The sequence below is a fragment of the Peromyscus leucopus genome, chromosome 22, assembly GCF_004664715.2.
Source record: "Peromyscus leucopus breed LL Stock chromosome 22, UCI_PerLeu_2.1, whole genome shotgun sequence".
NCBI classification, from domain to species: domain Eukaryota; kingdom Metazoa; phylum Chordata; class Mammalia; order Rodentia; family Cricetidae; genus Peromyscus; species Peromyscus leucopus.
This window is the reverse complement of record NC_051081.1, coordinates 27,585,588-27,605,188: the sequence shown is the minus strand read 5'-3', so window position 1 is coordinate 27,605,188 and position 19,601 is coordinate 27,585,588. Positions and strand designations below refer to the sequence as shown.

The 19,601-nt window shown below is 49.2% G+C and overlaps 1 protein-coding gene across 2 annotated transcripts in view; it reads left to right on the top strand.

The window, feature by feature from the left end:
• The first annotated feature begins 2,341 nt into the window (after positions 1-2,341).
• Crim1 (cysteine rich transmembrane BMP regulator 1) overlaps positions 2,342-19,601 on the top strand; it is a 184,090-nt gene continuing 166,830 nt past the window's right edge. Inside the window, exon 1 of one of the 2 annotated variants that reach the window (XM_028873364.2) lies at positions 2,342-3,279. In XM_028873364.2, the coding sequence (XP_028729197.1) occupies positions 2,949-3,279 (331 nt within the window). In that variant the 5' untranslated portion in view covers positions 2,342-2,948. The remainder of the gene's footprint in view (positions 3,280-19,601) is intronic. The other variant, XM_028873372.2, reaches the window with a different exon arrangement.

Sequence of the window (19,601 nt, the reverse complement as noted above, 5' to 3'; positions counted from 1 at the left end):
CTCACCCCTATGACTTAGTTTTATGGCAAAGAACGCCATGTAACTGGATTATTTGAAGTTGGTCCTTTCCAAACCTGTCGATCTTTCTCACCATGTTTCTGTCTTCTATGTCTACCTATGAAGTCTCACGAAGGATGGGGTAGTGGCCACCATATTGATGCTTGCCTATGCTCAGATCTGAAGTGGTTCCCAATCCTTAATATACTGCCCGAAAAGGCAAGAAAAACAAATACTCAAACCAAGAGTGAAACTTCAGACAGAGGTTAGCACACCCCTTTCAAATGACACTGTCTTTTCACTTCTGTCTCTTCTCTATTTCCTGACCTTGGCTTTTCCCGAGCCTAACAATGTTATCTGCTGTGTTTTTAATAATGTCTTTATTCTTGCACTTGAACAGAAGCGCAGATAACCTCTGCAGGGGTGGAAGGGATGTCCTACCAAGGCCCAGTGACGAGAGATTGTTGGCAGATCCCACTGTGAAGTGCTGGTGCCTCGTGGGGCACCAAGACACAAACATTTATTGTGTGCTCTAATATTTGCTTTTGCCAAAGGGAAACCTAGCAAGTTGTAAATGACTTCACCCCTTACTTTTTTACAGGGCTGCAGGATGTGAGGGCCTCCGGAGATGATATAGTCTGACCATGTAAAATGTGCCACAAATACGCTTGGGAAATAGTCACCCCAACAGCAGTTTAAACCCCCCAAGAAAAGGGGGTGCTTCCTCCCCCTTTCCAGTATTGATGTTTCCCTATGCCCTCCTTCTCCAACTATCAGTGTAACTGATGAAACACTTCCTCTCTTCAGTACACATGTTTATAGCTCTCTGATGTCACTGGTCAGGGGGAATATTCCACTGGTGACTTTGGCTTTTTTGTTGAGGACTACCGTGGTTAAACCAAAACATTTTCCAGAAGTACAAAATCTGTTCCACAAACAAGATTCCAAAGGCATCTTTGTGTCCTTTCTCCTTACACTGGTGCCATTAACTTTGGGTTCGTTAGTCCTGATGTTCCTGGTCTCGCTGGCTGCCACCTATCTGCAGCAAAATCGTGCCATGCAGCCACACTCACTCCACACCTGCCCCAGCACCAGCCCTGTTTTTCAGAACGGTTCACATGACTTTTTGTTGTTGTTGTTGCCAATGTATTTTATTTATCCTCGTGGGGGTGGGAGGGAGGCACTAAGGAGCCCATGGTTCTATCCTGATCAGTGATCAGAGCCATCTCTGGGAATCTCCTGTGAAATCTGTTGAAGAGAAACCCCTCACACGTGCACCGTGCCCCTCTCCCGTTGTTTCTTGGCTCACCACAAAGACTATTTCACCACACATCGTCTTTATTAATACATTCACGATAAATCTTTTTAAAGGGGGCATCATGGGAGGAGGGGAAGGAAAGCCCACCTCTTTTGCTCAGGAGCCCGAGAAACAAAACGGCAGCGTCAGGTGGGCATGTAAGGATGCGTGAGCTCGCCCAGTCTAGCGTCATGTTAAGACTTGTAAGCCAGTATTGAGCCTTACTCCGGAGAGAAGCATTGAGCTCTGTTACTTCCCAGTCACTCACTCACCCCTCCCATGATACAGCACCTCTGCACAGACATACAGAACGTGGATCATTAAAATTCAACTCAAGCTCCAGCCCTCCCCACCACTGTCCCGGCTCAGAATCATTTACCCAGACCATTTTAAAGCACTCAAACCCACCGGCCTCTGTTTGGCTGGAGACGTCTCGGGCTTCCCAAGACTCCATTACATAATATCTTTTACAAAGTCTATTCCCAGCTCGAGTGGAAGATGGATTCTCGTCCAGTTTGCGGAAATTCCACGCGTTCGCTTCCCTTTCCTTGGGGTTCGTTCGACCCAGCCCCAGCGCCCACCCAGCCTAGGCGGCAGCAATCGCTCCGGCTAGGATCCCCACCACTCTCTCGAACTCAAAACTCTACCACCCCCGAGGTGCAGCCGTCCCGCCCCCACGGTGCTCCCAGGCTAGCCCCCTCGTGGCCCGGTACCGGCGGGGACTAGCGTCGCTACGACTGTCTCAGATTTCCCGGCCGTAGCGCGCTCGCGGGGGCCCGGGCCCGAGCCCGGATGATCGGCCCGCAGGGCCGGCTCTGGGTACGCCGGGGCTGCGGAGGAAGGAGAGGGGGGGGAGGAGGAGGAGGAGGAGGAGGAGGCGTGGAGGGAGGAAGGGCCCGGGCAGCCCCGGAGGGAGGCGAGGGGGAGGGGAGGGGGCCGGCCGGCCCGAGGGTGGGGGTGCAGCCAATGAGCAGCGCGCGGCGCGGGGAGGGCGGGAGGGAGGGAGGGGGGGGGGGATGAGGTAGGATGGGGGAGGGCGCAGCCGGAGCGGCGGAGGCTCCAGCCATAAACAAGCGCCCGGAGGAGCGGCGCGGGAGAGAGGCGAGCCGGGCACACGGAGCGGACGCCACGGACCTTCTGCTGTGCTACCGCGCCCACTCGGCGGCTCGGGAGGCGGGGACCGGCCGGGAGGCTGCGCTGCCGCCGCCGCCGCCTTGACCGGGCGAGCAGGAGCAGAGCGGAGGACCAGCCGGACGGAGCCAGCAGCAGCCCTGCTCCCGAGCGGAGCGCAGGCAGCCACCGCCACCGCCGCCGCCGCCGCCAGAAGTTTGGGTTGAACCGGAGCTGCCGCGAGGAAAACTTTTTTTCCCCCCTCTTTTCCCCCTCCCGCCCGGGAGGAGAAGGAGGAGGAGGGGAAGCCACCCGCCACCGCTGCCGCTGGCGCCAACGCTCGTGGGCTCCGGGTCGGCGCGGCCCGCAGGGGCGGCGGGGGCCTCGCCCCGCGAGGGGAGGAGCACCCCGGGGGCCCCGAGGGGGGCACGAGGACCGCGGGCTGCGGGTGGCGGCGGCGGCGGCGCGTGTGCCCCGCGCAGGGGAGGGCGCCCGCCCCGCTCCCGGCCCGGCTGCGAGGAGGAGGAGGCGGCGGCGCAGGAGGATGTACTTGGTGGCGGGGGGCAGGGGGCTGGCCGGCTGCGGGCACCTCTCGGTCTCGCTGCTGGGGCTGCTGCTGCTGCTGGCGCGCTCAGGCACCCGGGCGCTGGTCTGCCTGCCCTGTGACGAGTCCAAGTGCGAGGAGCCTCGGAGCTGCCCCGGGAGCATCGTGCAGGGCGTCTGCGGCTGCTGCTACATGTGTGCCCGCCAGAGGAACGAGAGCTGCGGCGGAGCCTACGGGCTCCACGGAGCCTGCGACCGGGGGCTGCGCTGTGTCATCCGCCCCCCGCTCAATGGCGACTCCATCACCGAGTACGAAGTGGGCGTCTGCGAAGGTACGGCCGCCCCTGCCGCGCGCCCCCCACCCCACCCCACCCCACCCCAGCCCCCGACTTCCCACCTGGCCCGCGCGCGGAACAAAGTTTGCCTGAGACTTTTCCCCGAGGACAGAGGGTTCCCGGGGAGGAGGGACCGTCGCTGTCCCCGGGAGGGTGCCCTGAGATGCCTGCCCAGCGGCGGGCGAGGTTGGATTGCGCGCGGGGGGTGGGGTGGGGTGGGGGAGCTCCCTCTCAACCCCGCATAGACACGCACACGTGCAGTGATCTGGGCTTACACTGGGTGGCCCTTCCCTGCCCCAAGCAGGGGTACCGCGTTGGGGGGACGACGACACTGCGGAGGCTGGCACACGCCAGCCCCCTTGGGGAGTCCGCCCCTGCCGCCCTGCCCGCATAGCGCAGTGTGGCACCCAGGGTTGGTTGTACGCAGTCCGCGCAGCCGGCTTCTGAGAGCGGAGTAAGACCTGTGCTCCAGCTTGCACTCCCTGGGTGACTCTTACTTTTTTTTTTCTTTCCCTGTGCGCTCTTCCTTCACCTCCTTCCTCCTCTTCCTTCGTGTAATAAATCAATTTCAGCTCCGGAATATGTCAGACGCCCAGGCGAAGTTACACAGGGTGGTTACTCATTTATTGGCCTATAGGAAACAGTCAAAAGGCGTACTCTTCTGGATGGCTAAAGGGGGTGGGTGGGGGCTGCACCTGGGTTGGAAAGTTAGGGCTCACGACGAGAGAGAGGTTTCCTTTCATGATCCAACATCCGCGTGTTTCCTGAGCTGGTGCTGATGGCTTGTTTGTTGTTTGTTTGACAGCAGAGTCTGCTCTTGTTGGCTTCACCGCGGCGCATTGTGTAACGCCGTGTGGATATGTACCGAGGGGTGGGGGCGTTGGTAGTGGAGCCTCCCTGGTTAGGAAGCCCTGGGGCCTCCATCTGCATGTGGCTCTACGTCTGCCTCCAGGTGCCTGATCTGTTTGAGGTCTGGAGAGACGTCCTGAGTTCTTTTTATTTTGCTAATGGGCTGGCTTGTCTGGTCCAAGTGGGATCCCTGCCTACTTAGACGTTGGGGGCCCGGTGACGTTGTTCCCGGTATCCTGCGAGTGAGCAGGGCTCAGCAGTCTTCCTAGGGTAGTGGCTAGGAAGGACAGCCTCCTGCTTTCACGGCTGTCAGCCAGCCCCTGGGACATGGGTTTTACCCTGAAGCATCCTTAGGTGTGTGTGTGTGTGTGTGTGTGTGTGTGTGTGTGTGTGTGTGTGTGTGCTTGCTTGTTGTGCTGGGGTACTGAAAAAGGAGGTGACGGCCTTAAGGACAAAAGTGGGTGTGTTCGAAGGCTTTGGTGCTGTGGTGACTCTTTAAATACACACACGCATTTATTTTTACCCCTGGTTTTAAGGTTTTGGACAGTTAGTGGAAAATCGGGGAGGCCTTCCTGATTTGGGAGCTAGTGGGCAGTCACGAGTGAAGAAGGGCCGTGTTCCTTGTGGATCGTGCCCTCATTTTACTGACACACAGAAACGGGGCCCCTCCTGGTGTCCTTTTACAACGTCGTGGGCTCGTTTCTCGGCTCAGGGGAAATGGTCATCATCAGGCAGGCTGGTAGGAGTTCATGTGTTTTTACTTGAGGCGTTCTGAATGACTTGGGACTAAAAGGTGTTTCTCCGAACCCTGCCTCGTGGAGGAGCGCGAAACTTGACCCAGCCCCCCCTCCCGCCTCCTGCCCCCATCAGACACGTAAAGAACCTGGAGCGTGTAGTTAAATGCGGGGCAGGGAGAAGAAGGACTTTGGAAGGCTCTGGAGAGTGTGACCCTTGTTTGTTTTTTCATGTGTTTCTGGTGAAGGAAATGCTTGGGGCGGGCGGTGGAGGGGGGGCATTTACAGTAATCAAGTGTTGGCAGCAACACCCCATGTCACTGTATGGAATGGTTTTTGGCAGTTTGTCCATCGGGGAGCCTGTCATTCCTCTGGAATGATGCATCCATCCCTCACGCGCTGCCTGTCTCCTGGTAACACCAGGTGCAGTGTGAGTGTGGGCCTCGAACATGCTTGGAAGTGTTTCTCGACATGATTGTATTTCAGTTAGTGTGCTCTGGAAACACACCTCGTTTAGCTGGCCTGTTTTCAGCCGATTGCTAAGGGCACATCCCGCTTCACACCTCCCTCCCTTCCTCCCTCCCTCCCTCCTTCTTTGCCCCCTTCTCTTCCTCCTTCCTTCACTAAAAGCAACAGACAACTAGAATCTCAAACCCGTGAAACCAAGGTAAAAGAGACAGTGTTTTCTGGCCTGATGCAAGGGTTAGATTTCGAGAGGCCTTTTCAACCTTGTGTCTAAACTTTCAGACAGTTTCACATTAATATAAAATGTATGGAATATATAAGTTAACTGAAGAACCTGTTTCTTTCTTTCTTTTTTTTTTTTTCCTTTCAGGATTAGAGGAATCTTTACAAGTCACTTAATTATCTAGAAGGCGCCCCCACCCCGTCCCATTTTTTTCTTTCTTTCTTTTTTTTCTGTAACTTTGCATAAAATTTCTCAATGGCCGGCGCTTCCCTCAGTTTCCATTTTTATTCAGAAATTCGTGGATATTATCATAACGCACATGAATAGGAATGGATATATTTTAATTCATGTTCCAAGTCTCTCGTGCTGCATTTTTTGCACTAAAATGACCCCTACTGGTTGTATCTGTTAATGAAAAATCTTTCGAAAGCTTCTTTAGTTGGCTACCCTGAGAAAACACATTTCACGCTATAAAAATATGACTACCCCACTTCATGCTTTCGAAGACATGGCTTAAGTCCGAATTTACATTACTGTTTGTCAACTTGCAGAAATGTTTGTCCTTCCCGTACTGACTTCGGTCGGAGGAGAGTGATGCTTTTTAAGTACAGTTCACAAAATGATTTGGGTCGGCAGCCGCCGAAAGGGTCCCCTTTGCACACCCGGCTCATTGTTTCGGGTTTCTATGGCACACTGACCCCATAAAAATACATGAACAACCCTAACCATAAGAAGAACCCCGAAGAAAAAGATGGCTTTCTGAAAGACTAGGAATCAAGACCTGTAAATCAAGCGTCTCGTACCCCGGGGTTTCTTCTCTGCATTGAGACTGATATTCAATAAATCCTGAATTAGTGACTGTGCACATTGGAAAGGCTGAGAGTAGAGCCGGGTACCCAAAGTTTTCTCTCAGTCTTAACAAGTGCCTTCTGGCCCTTAGGAGGGAGCAATTCCCCCTCCCATTTCCATTCATCTCGTGAGTCTTCCTGTTAGCCTTTTAGAGAACCCTAGCTGGACTGTTCTCTTGGACAGGCGTCTCTCCAGGGAAATCACCTACAATCCAAAGAAACAAGTTTGGCCGCTAAACCTCTGAATGGGAGATCTCTTCAAGGGGTCTGAACTTTAAGAGCTCACGAAGTGGGATTGTGTAGGACGGATGTTTTGATTGGACAGTGAGAACTGTGTTTGGAACAGAGGGAATTGAGGCCTCAGACTTTATGCCTCCCTTAGGGTGGGGCAAGGTGAGCAGCAGACCAGCCCTTTGTCTTGGGGTGGTAAAGAGGAAGCTGCTGTGAGCCTGACCTTGTGTGGACAGAGTACTTAGGAACAGAGTGGACACCATAGAGCTTTGCCCTGAAGACGACGCTGCCTTGAGGCAGGTGTCCATGACTGCAGACGGGCATCAACGCTCCCTGCAGCTTGCCCTCCACGGCCCCAGTCTGTATGGAACTGAATTCTTCACACCTTTCAAAACGACTGCCCATTAAACCCTCTGCTGTCGCAACTCAGTTTTCCCAGTGACTTTAGCTTTCTCTCCACCGTGGTCCACAGGGCCGGCCGCAGGGAGAACTTGAGATCGTGTGGTGGGAACTTAAAGCAGAGAGCACGGTGTTGTGTTCTGAACCGGGCTGGTGAAGTTCCAGTCCTTCACTTGTCTCCTGGGACAGTCAGTAACGATGATGCCTGCTTTGCTGGAGAGAGGGGAGGATGTGAGGGGACAGGCCCCAGAGAGCAGTTGCCCAGGACCAGGCAGACACATCAAAACATTTGGCTTTGGCTGGCGTGAGGCACACGGCTACTGCCCTTGTACTCTCGGGGAGGACGTGAAATTAAGAGTCTATGGATTTTTTACCCATGAAGTAAAGGCGAGCCGGGGCAGAGTTAATACTTCTATTACTGGAGTTAGAGGAACTTTTCAAATCCAGCGTTCCAGACTCACTTCTGAGCAGTGCATGGGGTTCGTTCTCCACCGCAGAAGTCTTCAGGTAGGGTCTGTGCTTTGATGCCAGAGAGGAAGGCAAAGCAGAGGGCGTCCAAAATATGTTAGCAGGGTATGGGAAGAGAAACCAATTCAAGTAAACAAGGAAGTAATTAGTTCCTCCTCAGAGTAAATATTGACGAAACACACAGGACCAACTAACTATTCATGGCACATGCACACATGACAGGGCAAAAATGGCCTTCCTTTCCTTTCGGCTGTCAGGCAGGCGCCTAGAATGTTCCCTGTTGGTAAGGAGTCCTGTTGTCACATAAAACACTCGGCCAAGGACAAATGAGATGAGTTGTATACTGTAGAACAGAAAGGCAAAAACAGCAGGTGGGAAGAGGTTTGCTGCTGGAAACATGCGGTTAACGGCGGACCAGGGAACTTTGCAAGCAGTGTGTTGGGAAGGACCGTTGTGAGCAGAAGTCACGTTCATTTATAAAACATTTGTGTGTGTGTGTGTGTGTGTGTGTGTGTGTGTGAGAGAGAGAGAGAGAGAGAGAGAGAGAGAGAGAGAAAGAGAGAGAGTATATGTGTGTGTGTGTGACTATGAGAGTGTGCGTGTGAGAGAGAGAGTATATGTGTGTAAGTGTGTGACTATGAGAGTGTGCGTGTGAGAGAGAGAGTATATGTAAGTGTGTGACTGTGAGAATGTGCGTGTGAGAGAGTGAGTGTGTGTACAGTGTGCCATGGTGTGTGCGGAAGTCAGAGGACATTTGGGCGTTGGTTCTCTCCTGTTACTCTACGGGTGCTGGTGATTGAACTCAGGTCATCATGCTTGGCGGCAAGCGCCTTTACCAGCTGCGCCATCCCGCCTGCCCAAGACAGCTTAATTGGTGAAGAAAAGTGAACGGTCCCCAAACTCTGGATGTGGCATCCATGTATAGGAGGGAGCTATTGGGAGATGTGGTACAGGTTTCTGTTCTCCGTGGTTACAGTTACTGTCCAGTGGCCGCGGTGAGGAGTCTGGGAAGGCAGGGTGCAGGCATTGTGACGTTGGCAGATTCAGAGAAGATGGTGGCCCCAGAAAGTGGGTGGACTGAAGGATAAGGAATGAGAAAAGGAGGGGGGAAAAAAAAACCAAAACAAACATTGAATTCATCTTAGCACAACTATATCATCCTTTGAAGAATGATCCAAAACACATTCCAGAGATTAATTGTGAAATTCCTGAAAAATGTGGGTGTGTTGAACTCAGGAAATGGGGCCAGCAGGAGAGACGACAAGGAGTCCTTCATCTGTAAACGAGGCGGGAGGCGGGGGAATGAGTGGAAGGTGGACGCGTTTGGCAAAGTCAGGCACGTCCTTACAGTTGTTACCCGTGATCCAGGTGGTACCTTTCGGATAAGGCTTTTGGAGACACCTCAGTCTAGGCCATTGAGTTATTTGACGAAGACACCACGGTAGAGTAGCAAGTAGGCATGCATTCCTGTCATCGTAGAGGTCTAATTCTCCAAAGCATTGTTTTCAAAGATCAGGCTCATTTTGGCCTAAAAAAAAAAAAAATCAATCAGTCATTCATCGATTTCTCTTTTCCCCTGTCTACAGGGCTTGAAGGAATGCAGGGAGTCTGGGCATCATTCAGAGGCCGTCTCCATTCTGCACACCAGTTCTCAACCCGTGGGTCACGACCCCCTCGGAGGTCTCCTATCAGATATTTACATAGTGATTCACAACAGTAGCAAAATTACCGTTGTGAAATAGCAACGAAAATAATTTTATGGTTGGGGGTCAGCACACCGTGAGGAACTCTGTTAAATGGTTGCGGCGTTAGGAAGGTTGAGAACCAGTACTGTACCCGCCTTTAGTCAAGATCAACAAGACAGACCCCACCCCACCCAACACACACACACACACCCCAAAAAAGGGTGGTTGGGGCCATGTAAGTTCAAACCAAGTGTAGCTGATGCTTGATTTCTGTCGTCTCCCTTGCTGGGCACGTGGTTAACATTTGTTAGTGTAAGGATCAGGTTCTGAGGCTTGACGCGCTCCTGTTGACAGGGAAGAGGGTAGTCTTTCCTAGTCTCTGAAGAGCCCTTACAGTAAGGTGTTGGAGTGTTCCCAACATCTGAGAAGAAGGAGCTGGTTCACAATGGTAGATTGCCGTGTGTGTGTGTGTGTGTGTGTGTGTGTGTGTGTGTGTGTGTGTGTGTGTGTTTCCTTTGTTCTGGCTTGCTCTAAACCAGTACCAGTGTGTGGGCAATGGAGTCTCTGGATGAACAGCTCTGGCCTCCCCACCTTCTCCCAGCCTCTTGCCTTTGGCCTGGTCAGATCTAGATAGACCCTTCTCCATTGATGGACAGAGGCATGCTAGACTACACCTGTTTAAGGATGCCCTCGGGGTAAACACAGAACTCTGAAGTGTCTGTTTGGGGCCCGCCCACGTGGATGATGGGGAAAAAAAGATTTTTAAAAAGATTCTATTTTTCTTTGTTAGTTTCAAAGTGAACACCTTTCAAGACCTTATCTCCCCTCTCCAACCTCCATTTTACTCTGAAGACGAGAAACGCCCGTGCTTTAGTGGATGAATGTGAAGGTCAGGGACTTGATATCTGGTGTGGAATCCTCTTCTGAGCATGTGTTTCCCTCTCTGACTGTTGGGGTTAATCACAGGGTTGTGGTAAGAACTCCCCCGTGTCCCCCTCGAAACACCAGTGAAGATAGCAGTTGATATCGAGCAAGGCTTAGCCTGACGACATGGCCTGGGCTTATTTCCTCGATCAACTTCACCTTCTCGTTCCTCAGTCCTTGTTGGGAGTTAAAAGGTGGGGACTCCTGGGAAAGAGCCAGTTATTCGTGAGGCCAAGTTCTGTCGCCTCCAGCCGTTCCCTGGCCTCACCAATACGGCCAGTTACACTCGAGACCTGTCTGTTATACCGTCTCTAAATAGTCCCTGCGAAGTTTGTATACTTTGGGTAAATGGGGGAGTCTAAAATTCTTTGTGTTGCGTCGTTGGTTGGAATTGTACATTCAGCTTTTTTTTTTTTTCCTCCCTGTGGGTTACTGTTTCATCTGGGGAGGTGAGGGGGAGGAGTCCTAAACTCTTTCAGATCAGTAATGTACATTTTCTTCTATGTTCTATTCGGAAAGATTTTGCTGATAGCTCCTCAGGTGTTTTTTGGGGGGGCGTGGGGAGGGGTGGATGTCACACTGGGGTTCAGCATAGCATGGCGGCTGTCTTGCGCTAAGGAGGCAACTTGTATTGGCCCAGCTCAATGCCTCCCCCACCCCTACCCACCCACCCACCACCTTCAGGACTGTAGGGCCCACCTGCTGCTGGGATACAAACCTCAAAGCCAGAAGTTTAAGCAGTCCATTCCTTTCTAGTTCAACCCCTTACCTGCTTTCTAGGTCAGCTCGTTTCCCTATGAAGTTAGGGAGCTCCAGCTAACCAGAGAAACATCTGCCCACAAATTATTTAATGGGCATCTGCTGCGGGTCTGGTTTCTGCGTTATAAAATCCCGGGACCCTCTTTTGTAAAAAACTGGGCTTCTGAAAGTTTTAACGGCCCACAGTCACCTGGGAGCTTATTAAAAATGCAGGTTTGGCGACTGAGGATTAGAGTTCAGTGGTAGAGCACATGTCTAGCATGTGCCAGGCGCTGACCCCCACACCTAAACAAACAGAGCGGATTCTGATTCAGTAGGCCTGGGGTGGAACCGGGTGGTTGTCACTCTCCGGTGGTGCCGGGAGGGTTATTAGTCCCAGGATCATTCCCAGCACATGTTCAGCTTTTGTAGCATGAAGTTGATGTATAGGGGTATATCTGAAAACTGTCACATGCTATGACAATTGTATTTCAATCATAGTAAATAAGATAGGGCCCTGTTTTTCTAGAGGTCATGATTTAATGATGGATAGGGAAGCCTGGGGTCATTAATTGGGATAGTCCTAGGCAGTGAAACCTGAGATAGAGGTGTACTGAGCACATCAGGATCAGATGAGATAGAGAGTCCCTAAGAGTATCTTCTCTTACCTCTTTTATCCCATTTTTCTTGTTCAACAACAACAACAAAATGTGTCTTGAGCCTAGATGCCACCAGTGTTCATGTCTTGACTCAGTTTTTAACTGGGAGACCAACCTTGGTTAGTTTCCCCTGGCTTTGGTTTTCTCATGTAAATAAACCTGGAGTGTCACGAGATTTCATCAAGTAACTGTAGTGAAGATTAGCGATAACAAATATGAAAATATATTGTAGGTGATTGGATAGATATGAGTATTCTGAGATTATATCCTTACACTTAAATGCTAAATACTGTCCTTGGTAGATTTTTTAAAACATAACTAATATTAATTCTGGTCTGCATTCTTTTTTATTTTCATCATTGTTAGCTTTCCCTGTGTGTAAATTGGGAAGTCACCTTCGTGGATATATTCACACCTCCTCCACACATACTCTCTTTCCACAGGAGGCTCAGGATGGTAATTTCTGGTCTCAGATGTTTATCCTAGAGAAAAATGACTCTATAGTCCAGAGAACAAGGTGTTCCTTGGTTTGGCCTAGGGTAACCCTAATTCCCAGGCCTGTGGAGTTGGGTGGAATGTGAACATTTGCTTGGCTCTGTGCTTTGAATTCTTACTTTCAAAGAACTGTTTCTAATTGGTATCTTTTAAAAGCTAACAAGGTACGTGTCGTCACGAGACCCAGGGCCAGGGTATATGTTGTTACTGGTCTCCATCTAGCATGTGGTGTCCTTTCAGGTGAGTGAGTACCTCAGGGCTACCACCAGATTGGCCTGCTAGGGTCTGTGGAGAGTCTGTGTGACAGAGGAAGGGACAGACATTTCACAATTAAAACATCTGACCCTCTCTGGCTCCCTGGGTAGGTGTGGTCCCACAGTGTGGTAGTTGTTAACAGTGTGTCCTTCCTTCTTGCCTAGAAATGAGTGCCATTTAGGAAGTCAATCAATATTAGACCAGCGTTCCCCAGATGGATACTTCCTATTGGCCTCTGTGGAGCAAAGGAGAAAGAACCTATGGAGACTAAATTCTCTGATCAGTCATTTAGAATTGGTTCGTTTGGACAGCCAGACCTTATAACATAGCAGAAACTGGAATTTTTTTTTCCCCCAGACACTCCATTAGCACCTATCATTGAGATGACCCCTCTCTTTTATCAGGAGTGTTGGTATTCAAACATATAACCTGTAATCAAAATGAGGGGGAAAAAGCCCTACAAAACATAATTTCAGGGTTTTCTTTTATGTCAATGCTAGTCAAACCCAAGTATAACATTCTAATTAGAAACATTCCGAGAACACTTGTCTTAAGAGTATGTAAGAAGGAAAATTAAGGGGCTGGAGAGATGACTCAGTGGTTAAGAGTACTGATTGCTCTTGCAGAGGACCCAGGTTTGATTCTCAGAACCCACATGGTGGCTCACAGCTCTCTTGTAATTCCAGTTTCAGGGGCTCTGACACCCTTTTCTGGCTTCAGTGGGCACCAGGCATGCATGTGTGCAGACAAAACACCCATGACATATAAAACTGTTAAAAATGAAATTAAGGGCTGGCTATGTTTTAAGAGTGTCATTTTTTAAAAAAAATTATTATTTCTAATTCCTGAGGATTTGACACACCTACTCTAAAAGTTTAAATTAAGTCTCTAGCAACCAGCTATCCCAAAGGGGTTTTGTTTTTGTTTTTGTTTTTTTCTTTTAGGCCGTAAGCTGTAAATGGAGACTTGTGTCTGTCTTGTTGAGCATTTCAAAACAAAAAATCATAAACACATCTCAGATTCAAGACAGAAAGAAATTTCTGGCAGGGCAGGACGAAACCTGAGCTGGCAGAGCCCCACTTACTGGAGGGCACTTACTCAACTTCATGTCCAAAGGCCTCAGGAAGAGGATTCACAGCTGTGATCAAACCAAAGGCATCTATCTGGATGCTGAAGGGTTGTGACACCATTTTTGGAGATTCCCGAAGACCTGCTAGAAAGAGGCAAATCTGCCTGGAGGATGTTGCACCTGAACCACACAGTAGCAAGAACTATTTAGACCACCCCACCCCACCCACCCCACCCCACTGCATGTCAAGAATCAGGGCCAAGGGCTCCATCCCCCAAAATGGGAGTTTATTATTCTGCGTATGTAAAGCGAAGTCTCTTTTTACCTACTCCTGTTGGTGCTTTGAAGCTTATTGATTTGTTTATGTATTTATTATTCATTTTAAGTTATGAACCGAGTGAGGTGAAGGGGTGGCTTTGAGACCTTCCTGTCACTGCCAATCAAAGTAGAAGGATCTGTAAGTGACTTTAAACAGAATGGGAATGCTGAATGCTGTTTGAGAACCCAAGTTCATATATTTTCAGGCAGATGTTAGAAAAATTATTACCACGACCTATGACTTACAATTGAAAGGCCAACTAACTCCACATTTTAATCAAAGTGGGAATGTACTTGTTGATGTCCCGGCTTGTTGTGGAGAGGATTTGAGGCTTTTCACAGAGGTAAATATCACCAGAGTCTTATGTCCGAGAGCAGTGTGCGGAAGGGGAAAAGGAAAAATAGTTGTGGCTTCTGGGTCCCGTCCTCATCATCTAAGCAGCTCTGTGACTTAAGACCCTGTAACTATCCAGCGTTTCACTTTGTCTTCATTTGTCCAAAGGAAATTAGGCAGTTACCTACCTGAATGCAAGGGGGAACGAAATCAGATGGGATCCTAAGGCTGCTCTTAGGTCCTAAGATTGGAGCTTTTAGGACCCAGAAGAGCTGGCCAAGGATCAGGTATTAGCTTGTGTTTGGAGTGAAGGAAGAGTGGAGAGGCCATCCACCTGATGATCTGCCGGGTCCAGGAAAACTCCCAAGAAGTCTGCTTCGGTTATCTTGATTGGGACACATCGGTGACAGCAAAACACATCATTATTGGGACATTAGTGACATCTATTAAGCGCTCGGAGCCTGTCACTGTTAACTGTGTTCTGAGCTTCAGCCACCCAAGTCTGTCTACACTGGCTTTCATTCTTTCTCCATTCCTCATTTGCTCTGTTAATTATTACAGGTATCCTGGGCCCGAGGTAGGTAGATGACATACTGCAGAAGGAGAAGCTCGGGCCAAGGCGGGTCAAAACTCGCCCACTTCGCATGCTCCTCTCTGCCTCTGACATTGGGGAGAGCTGAGTAATTGCTACTCTTCCTAATGACCGCCGGCAGCAGCCAGATTCTCTGCATTCTTTTACCTTTGCGGCTGTTTTCACTTGCCAGGGAGTTTCCTCACGGAGCAGACTGAATTTAAAGACACATAACTACTAGTGCACCAAAGGGGGGTGGGGGAGGGGGGGCGGGGGGGGTGGTCGGGGAGGAGGTTGGTATTTCAAGTTCAGAGGATGAGATGTTAACTGTAAGGACCAAGCCCCCCTGGCTGTATTGGCTACTGACTGAGCCTTTCCGTCTCTCAGCGACCCAACAGAGCGTCACTTAACTTGTTTTCAAAGTACAAGCCAATGCTGAAGCTTGGGAAGTTGCCTCTTGGGGTTTCCACCTTCCTTTGCATATTCCACCCAAGGCTTGGTGGTAGGCGCCCATGGCCCTGCAGCTTGGTGACTCTGTGATTCTAAAGAATAGGAACCCCTCGGCATTGCCTCCAGCAGATACAGCCATCACCTTGCTTTGTCTGAGGGCTGGTCCACATTTACAAGGTCAGCCTTCCAGAATGACACTGATTGGTTAATTCCAGTCAGTATTTATTCACTGATAAATCTGCTGAATGTCGCATACTCCCAAAAGATAGCATGCACCACGAAAAATAATTATGACGTGGTTTTCCTGATTCTGGGTTTAATTTCCCAAGCCACCGATCCCTACCTATAAGAACTTATTTTTTTTTTTTTTGTTTTCTGTAATAGTTTGCTTTTTACACCCTGCCCCCCAATAATCCTTTCCTCTAATCTATAAAACTGTTACCAGTTTACTATCAACTGGGTGGATATTTTATATTGCTCCTTCACTTGCTCTTTCATTTTCAGACGATGGTATCAAAAGTTAAATCCTGTTCCAGAGCTCACCTTAGCTCTTCTTGTCTAGTTTGCTAGATAAGTAGCTAGTGGCCATGAAACTAGCCATTGAGATGTGGGTGGTGTTAAATGCCAACTCGAGCTTTTGCCTAAGATTGGTTTTCCTGTATTCTTCCGTGGTATATAAATAGGTCTTTATTTGGGTTTCTTCCTGCTTGATTTGGGACATCTAGCCGAAGACCTTTGAGCGTCTGAAGTTCTGGCACCCAGAACTCTCTGTCTTGGAAGCAGCCAGGAAGAGTGGAAGAGTGGTGTGTGTGTGTGTGTGTGTGTGTGTGTGTGTGTGTGTTGCAGTAAGTGTATGGTGGCTGGAAGGTCCAGTGGCTACCCATGGGGCTCATTCTCCACATTGCCCACCCTGGTGGTTGACCCTCCTTTTCTAGCAGTCCTTTGCCAAAACCTTAAGCAAGTTGAAGGGTAAGAGCCTTGGCAGCCTTTGGAAAACTTCTCACTGTCATCCCGCTTGCCTCCATGTTCTCCCCAGCATGGCTGCTTGCTTTCTGCTCTCCGGCTATTGGTGACCTGGCTGTTCCCAGAAGTCAATGCCAAACAACCCGTCCTCTGTGAGGACTTCTTCCAGTCAACCATGTCTGCACTTAACTGCTAAAGGATTCTGTGAAAATCTTCACGGGGGCCCAGAACTTCACATTCCTTTGGTGCCGTGGCATGTCATGGCATGAGTCAAAAAAAGTGATAGAAGTTTGTAAAACAAGACAAAAAAAATCTTTACGAGGCTGTCGTTAACCTACCTTCTGGCCTAAAAAAGAAATGCTCGGGACGGAAAAATGTTTCCGCGGCATCATCAGGTCGGGGCTCTGAGTGGTGCAGTTCCAGAAGCATCCTTGAGGGACACAGCTGTTATCACTTCTTTCATTTTTGCTTTTAACTTTGGGCTTAGAAGTTGGGCGTGTGCCTATGGACGTGCCTTTAGGTTGCACCACGACAAATGCTCCATGGTACTGCTGCTGTGCCGCAAACAACTCTTGGTTGGCATGCTAAGAGTGGTTGCCTCTCTGGAGACCAGCAAAGCAAAGGGGAAGCCTCCTCAGGGTTGTACATTGCTTTACTGAGTGTGTGTGTGTGTGTGTGTGTGTGTGTGTGTGCATGTATGTGTCTGCATGTGTGTGTGTGCATGCATGCGCATGCAGATGTGTGTGTATGTATGCATGGGTGTGTGTATACAGGTGTGTGTATGCATGTGTGTGCAGATGTGTGTATGCATGGGTGGATGTGTGTAGGTGTGTGTGTATGTATGCATGGGTGGGTGGGGGAGTTGGGTTAGTGGTTGACATTGGATATCTCAATTGCTCTCCATCTGAGTTTTTGAAACTGAGTCTCCCTGAAAGCCGGAAGCTCCCCTGTGTGATCAGACTAGCTGGCCAGTGAGCTTCAAAGATTCTTCTGTCTCCATCCCACTGCGCTGGGGTTTTAGATGACATGTGTCCAGCCTCTACACAGTGTGGGTGACGTGAACTCAGGTCCTTACGCTTATTTGGCAAGCTCTCTACGGATTGAACCATCTCCCCAGCCCTGTTTTATTTATTGTATTCGAACATAGGTTCTACTTGGAGGCTTTTAAACTGCCTGTTTAATTGGAATGTCGATGAGTAGGCAAGTGGAGCTTAGGAATAATCTGACATTTATTTCTTGGTGACTGAGACACTTATTATCTCTGGAGCAGTAAAGGATGCTTTTTAACAGGCTATCATTACACATAGTTTTTCGACCTTATCAAGGAATTTTAGATGAGAGAGCCAAAAGAAAAAAAAAAAAAAACAGAAATTTAGGGTGAGAAGTGGAAGACATCTGTAGGGAAATAAACAAAATGCAAGGAGCCAAAGGTGTGTTTGGTTGGAAAGAGATCATGTTATTTTCAAAGACTAAACTGGGAAAAGGTGAACCCTTTGGCAACCAAGTTTATCAAGGCGCTATTCAGAAAATTACATTAGACACTTAGAAAGACAGAGGAAAAAGAAAAGACCCTGCCAACAGAGGCCTGGAAAACTTGAAGGAGATAAAGTATTTACAAGTTTTAATAACATAGAACACATCCAAGAGAAATACATAATTGCAGCTGCATTTGGCAATGAAAATAGCCCGTGTGTTATATTTTTTAAATTGTCTGTGAATATGTAAGCTTTTGCCCTGGGGGTAAGAAATACTTGGGTGATAATGTTTCTTGAGAGAATGGAAAAGTAGAAGGTATCAGGAAGTAAAAAGAAAGAGAAGGAAGTGTCAGCTTTTTTACTCTAGATTTACTCTAGAGGGGGGTATATTTTATATGCATAATCGTTACAGTTGTTTCTAATCTTAGTGTAATAAGCATTTAACTTCCCATAGGGCCATGGTAATTTACATAATATTACTGAAAGCCCACAGGTAAGGGGGAAAAATTAAGAGTGCTAAATTAAAAGTCCTGACGGTCTTGTTCCTGAAGTTTTAGGTTTTCCAACCTGATTTCAATCTTGGGCCGAGACCCTTGGAAAAATGCAAAACTCGGAAATGTGCTCAATGCATTTGTCATTATCCCGCGCTACCAGATCTAGCAGCAAGGCCAGGAACTGGAAACTGGGTGTGGTGTCGGTTTTCAGCTTCTCTGAGCCTGCTGCACAGCCTTTCAGATGGACTCTCATCCTTCAGGCTCTCCGCTCTCCGCCACTTTCTTTGTGAAGCCTTCCTGCCCTGCCCAGGAAAAAGTAATACCATCCCCTGCTCCTGGGTGCCCATAAATAGCACTTTCCTTCACTTCTTTTAGGCCTTTCAGACTGTGTTAGAGTTCACATTTCTGCCTTCCTCCCTGCCGGGTTGTGTGATCCACTCCGGTGCCAGGATTGTGTGTTATTCTGGCGCTTGGCACACAGGAAGGACTCAATGAGCATTTGTTGACTAAATCTAGACTCAAGGTCATCCAAGATATTAGACAAAAACCTTTTCCGTCTCAGCCGTTTGGTTTGTATTGTGGAAACTGAAATGAGAGATGCGTACCTGTTTCTAGACTTAACCCCACCACACACACACCCACACCCCACCACACACACCCTACCTCCCCCCCCCCCCCCCGTGAGAAATTCTGCCATTCCCAAAGGATGCACAGGTGAGTTTTAACTGTGTCCACCTCAGCCAGTCTTAATGTTTTTTGGTAGCGTTTCCACAATGAGTTGAATTCAGTCATTATTTATTTTAACAAGTACTTTAAAGCATTTTTTTTTTCATTTATTCATCAGGACTTCTCTCTCCATCTTGTCCTCAGAGTGTCCCCTTTCATGTGCAGCCCCCTCGCCTACTTGTAAGAATTGTCCTCGTAAGGACACTTAGAAGTGCTTGCTGTTAGCCTTTTCCTGGTGGCCAGGGAATCAGGGGCACTAAGCAAGGACGGTGACCAGCTGCTGATGAACTTCCGAGAAATGATGATGAACAGCTTCGAGAACACACGTCAGATGGCCACACAGGCACACCTGTCAGTAAAAACAGACCTCTGGAGTCTCAGCAAATCCAAAATGGTGCCTTATTGGAGAATGTCCGCTCGTTGGGAGGGAACTGAGTTCCACCAAGATGCCTTGGATGTTGGGTCTGTGTCAAGGGCAGTGAATTGGCTGCTTGCTCAGCTCACCCTCTCAGGTGATGTCCCCATGTCCTGAGGAATTTAGGCTCCTCTGGGGAAGAAAATCCTAAACGGAGAACAGGAGAGTTACAAGTGTGTGACTGGATACTGAAAGCGCCTCCCGGTGGCTTCAGCAGCAAGTCCACAGGAATGCAATATAAGGAATTTGGGGAAGCACAATCCCTTTTGGATTTCCTCCAAACCCTGTAATTTTAGGGACTGAGGAATCTTTGATGATTAGTGGCGGCGGGAGCCCGAACTTGTTGTATTTAGTGGCAGGGAGTTGTTTCCCCTTCAACCCTAGCCGTGAACTTTTTGTTTGTTTGTTTTTCCAAAGGTCTTAAAGTGATTTACAAATGAAGACAGGCCGACATCAGATACTTAAGGATACTGGCGGCGAATGAGACTAAGCCTCTCTGCTGCCAAGGAAGAGAGATTGGAACAAGATAGA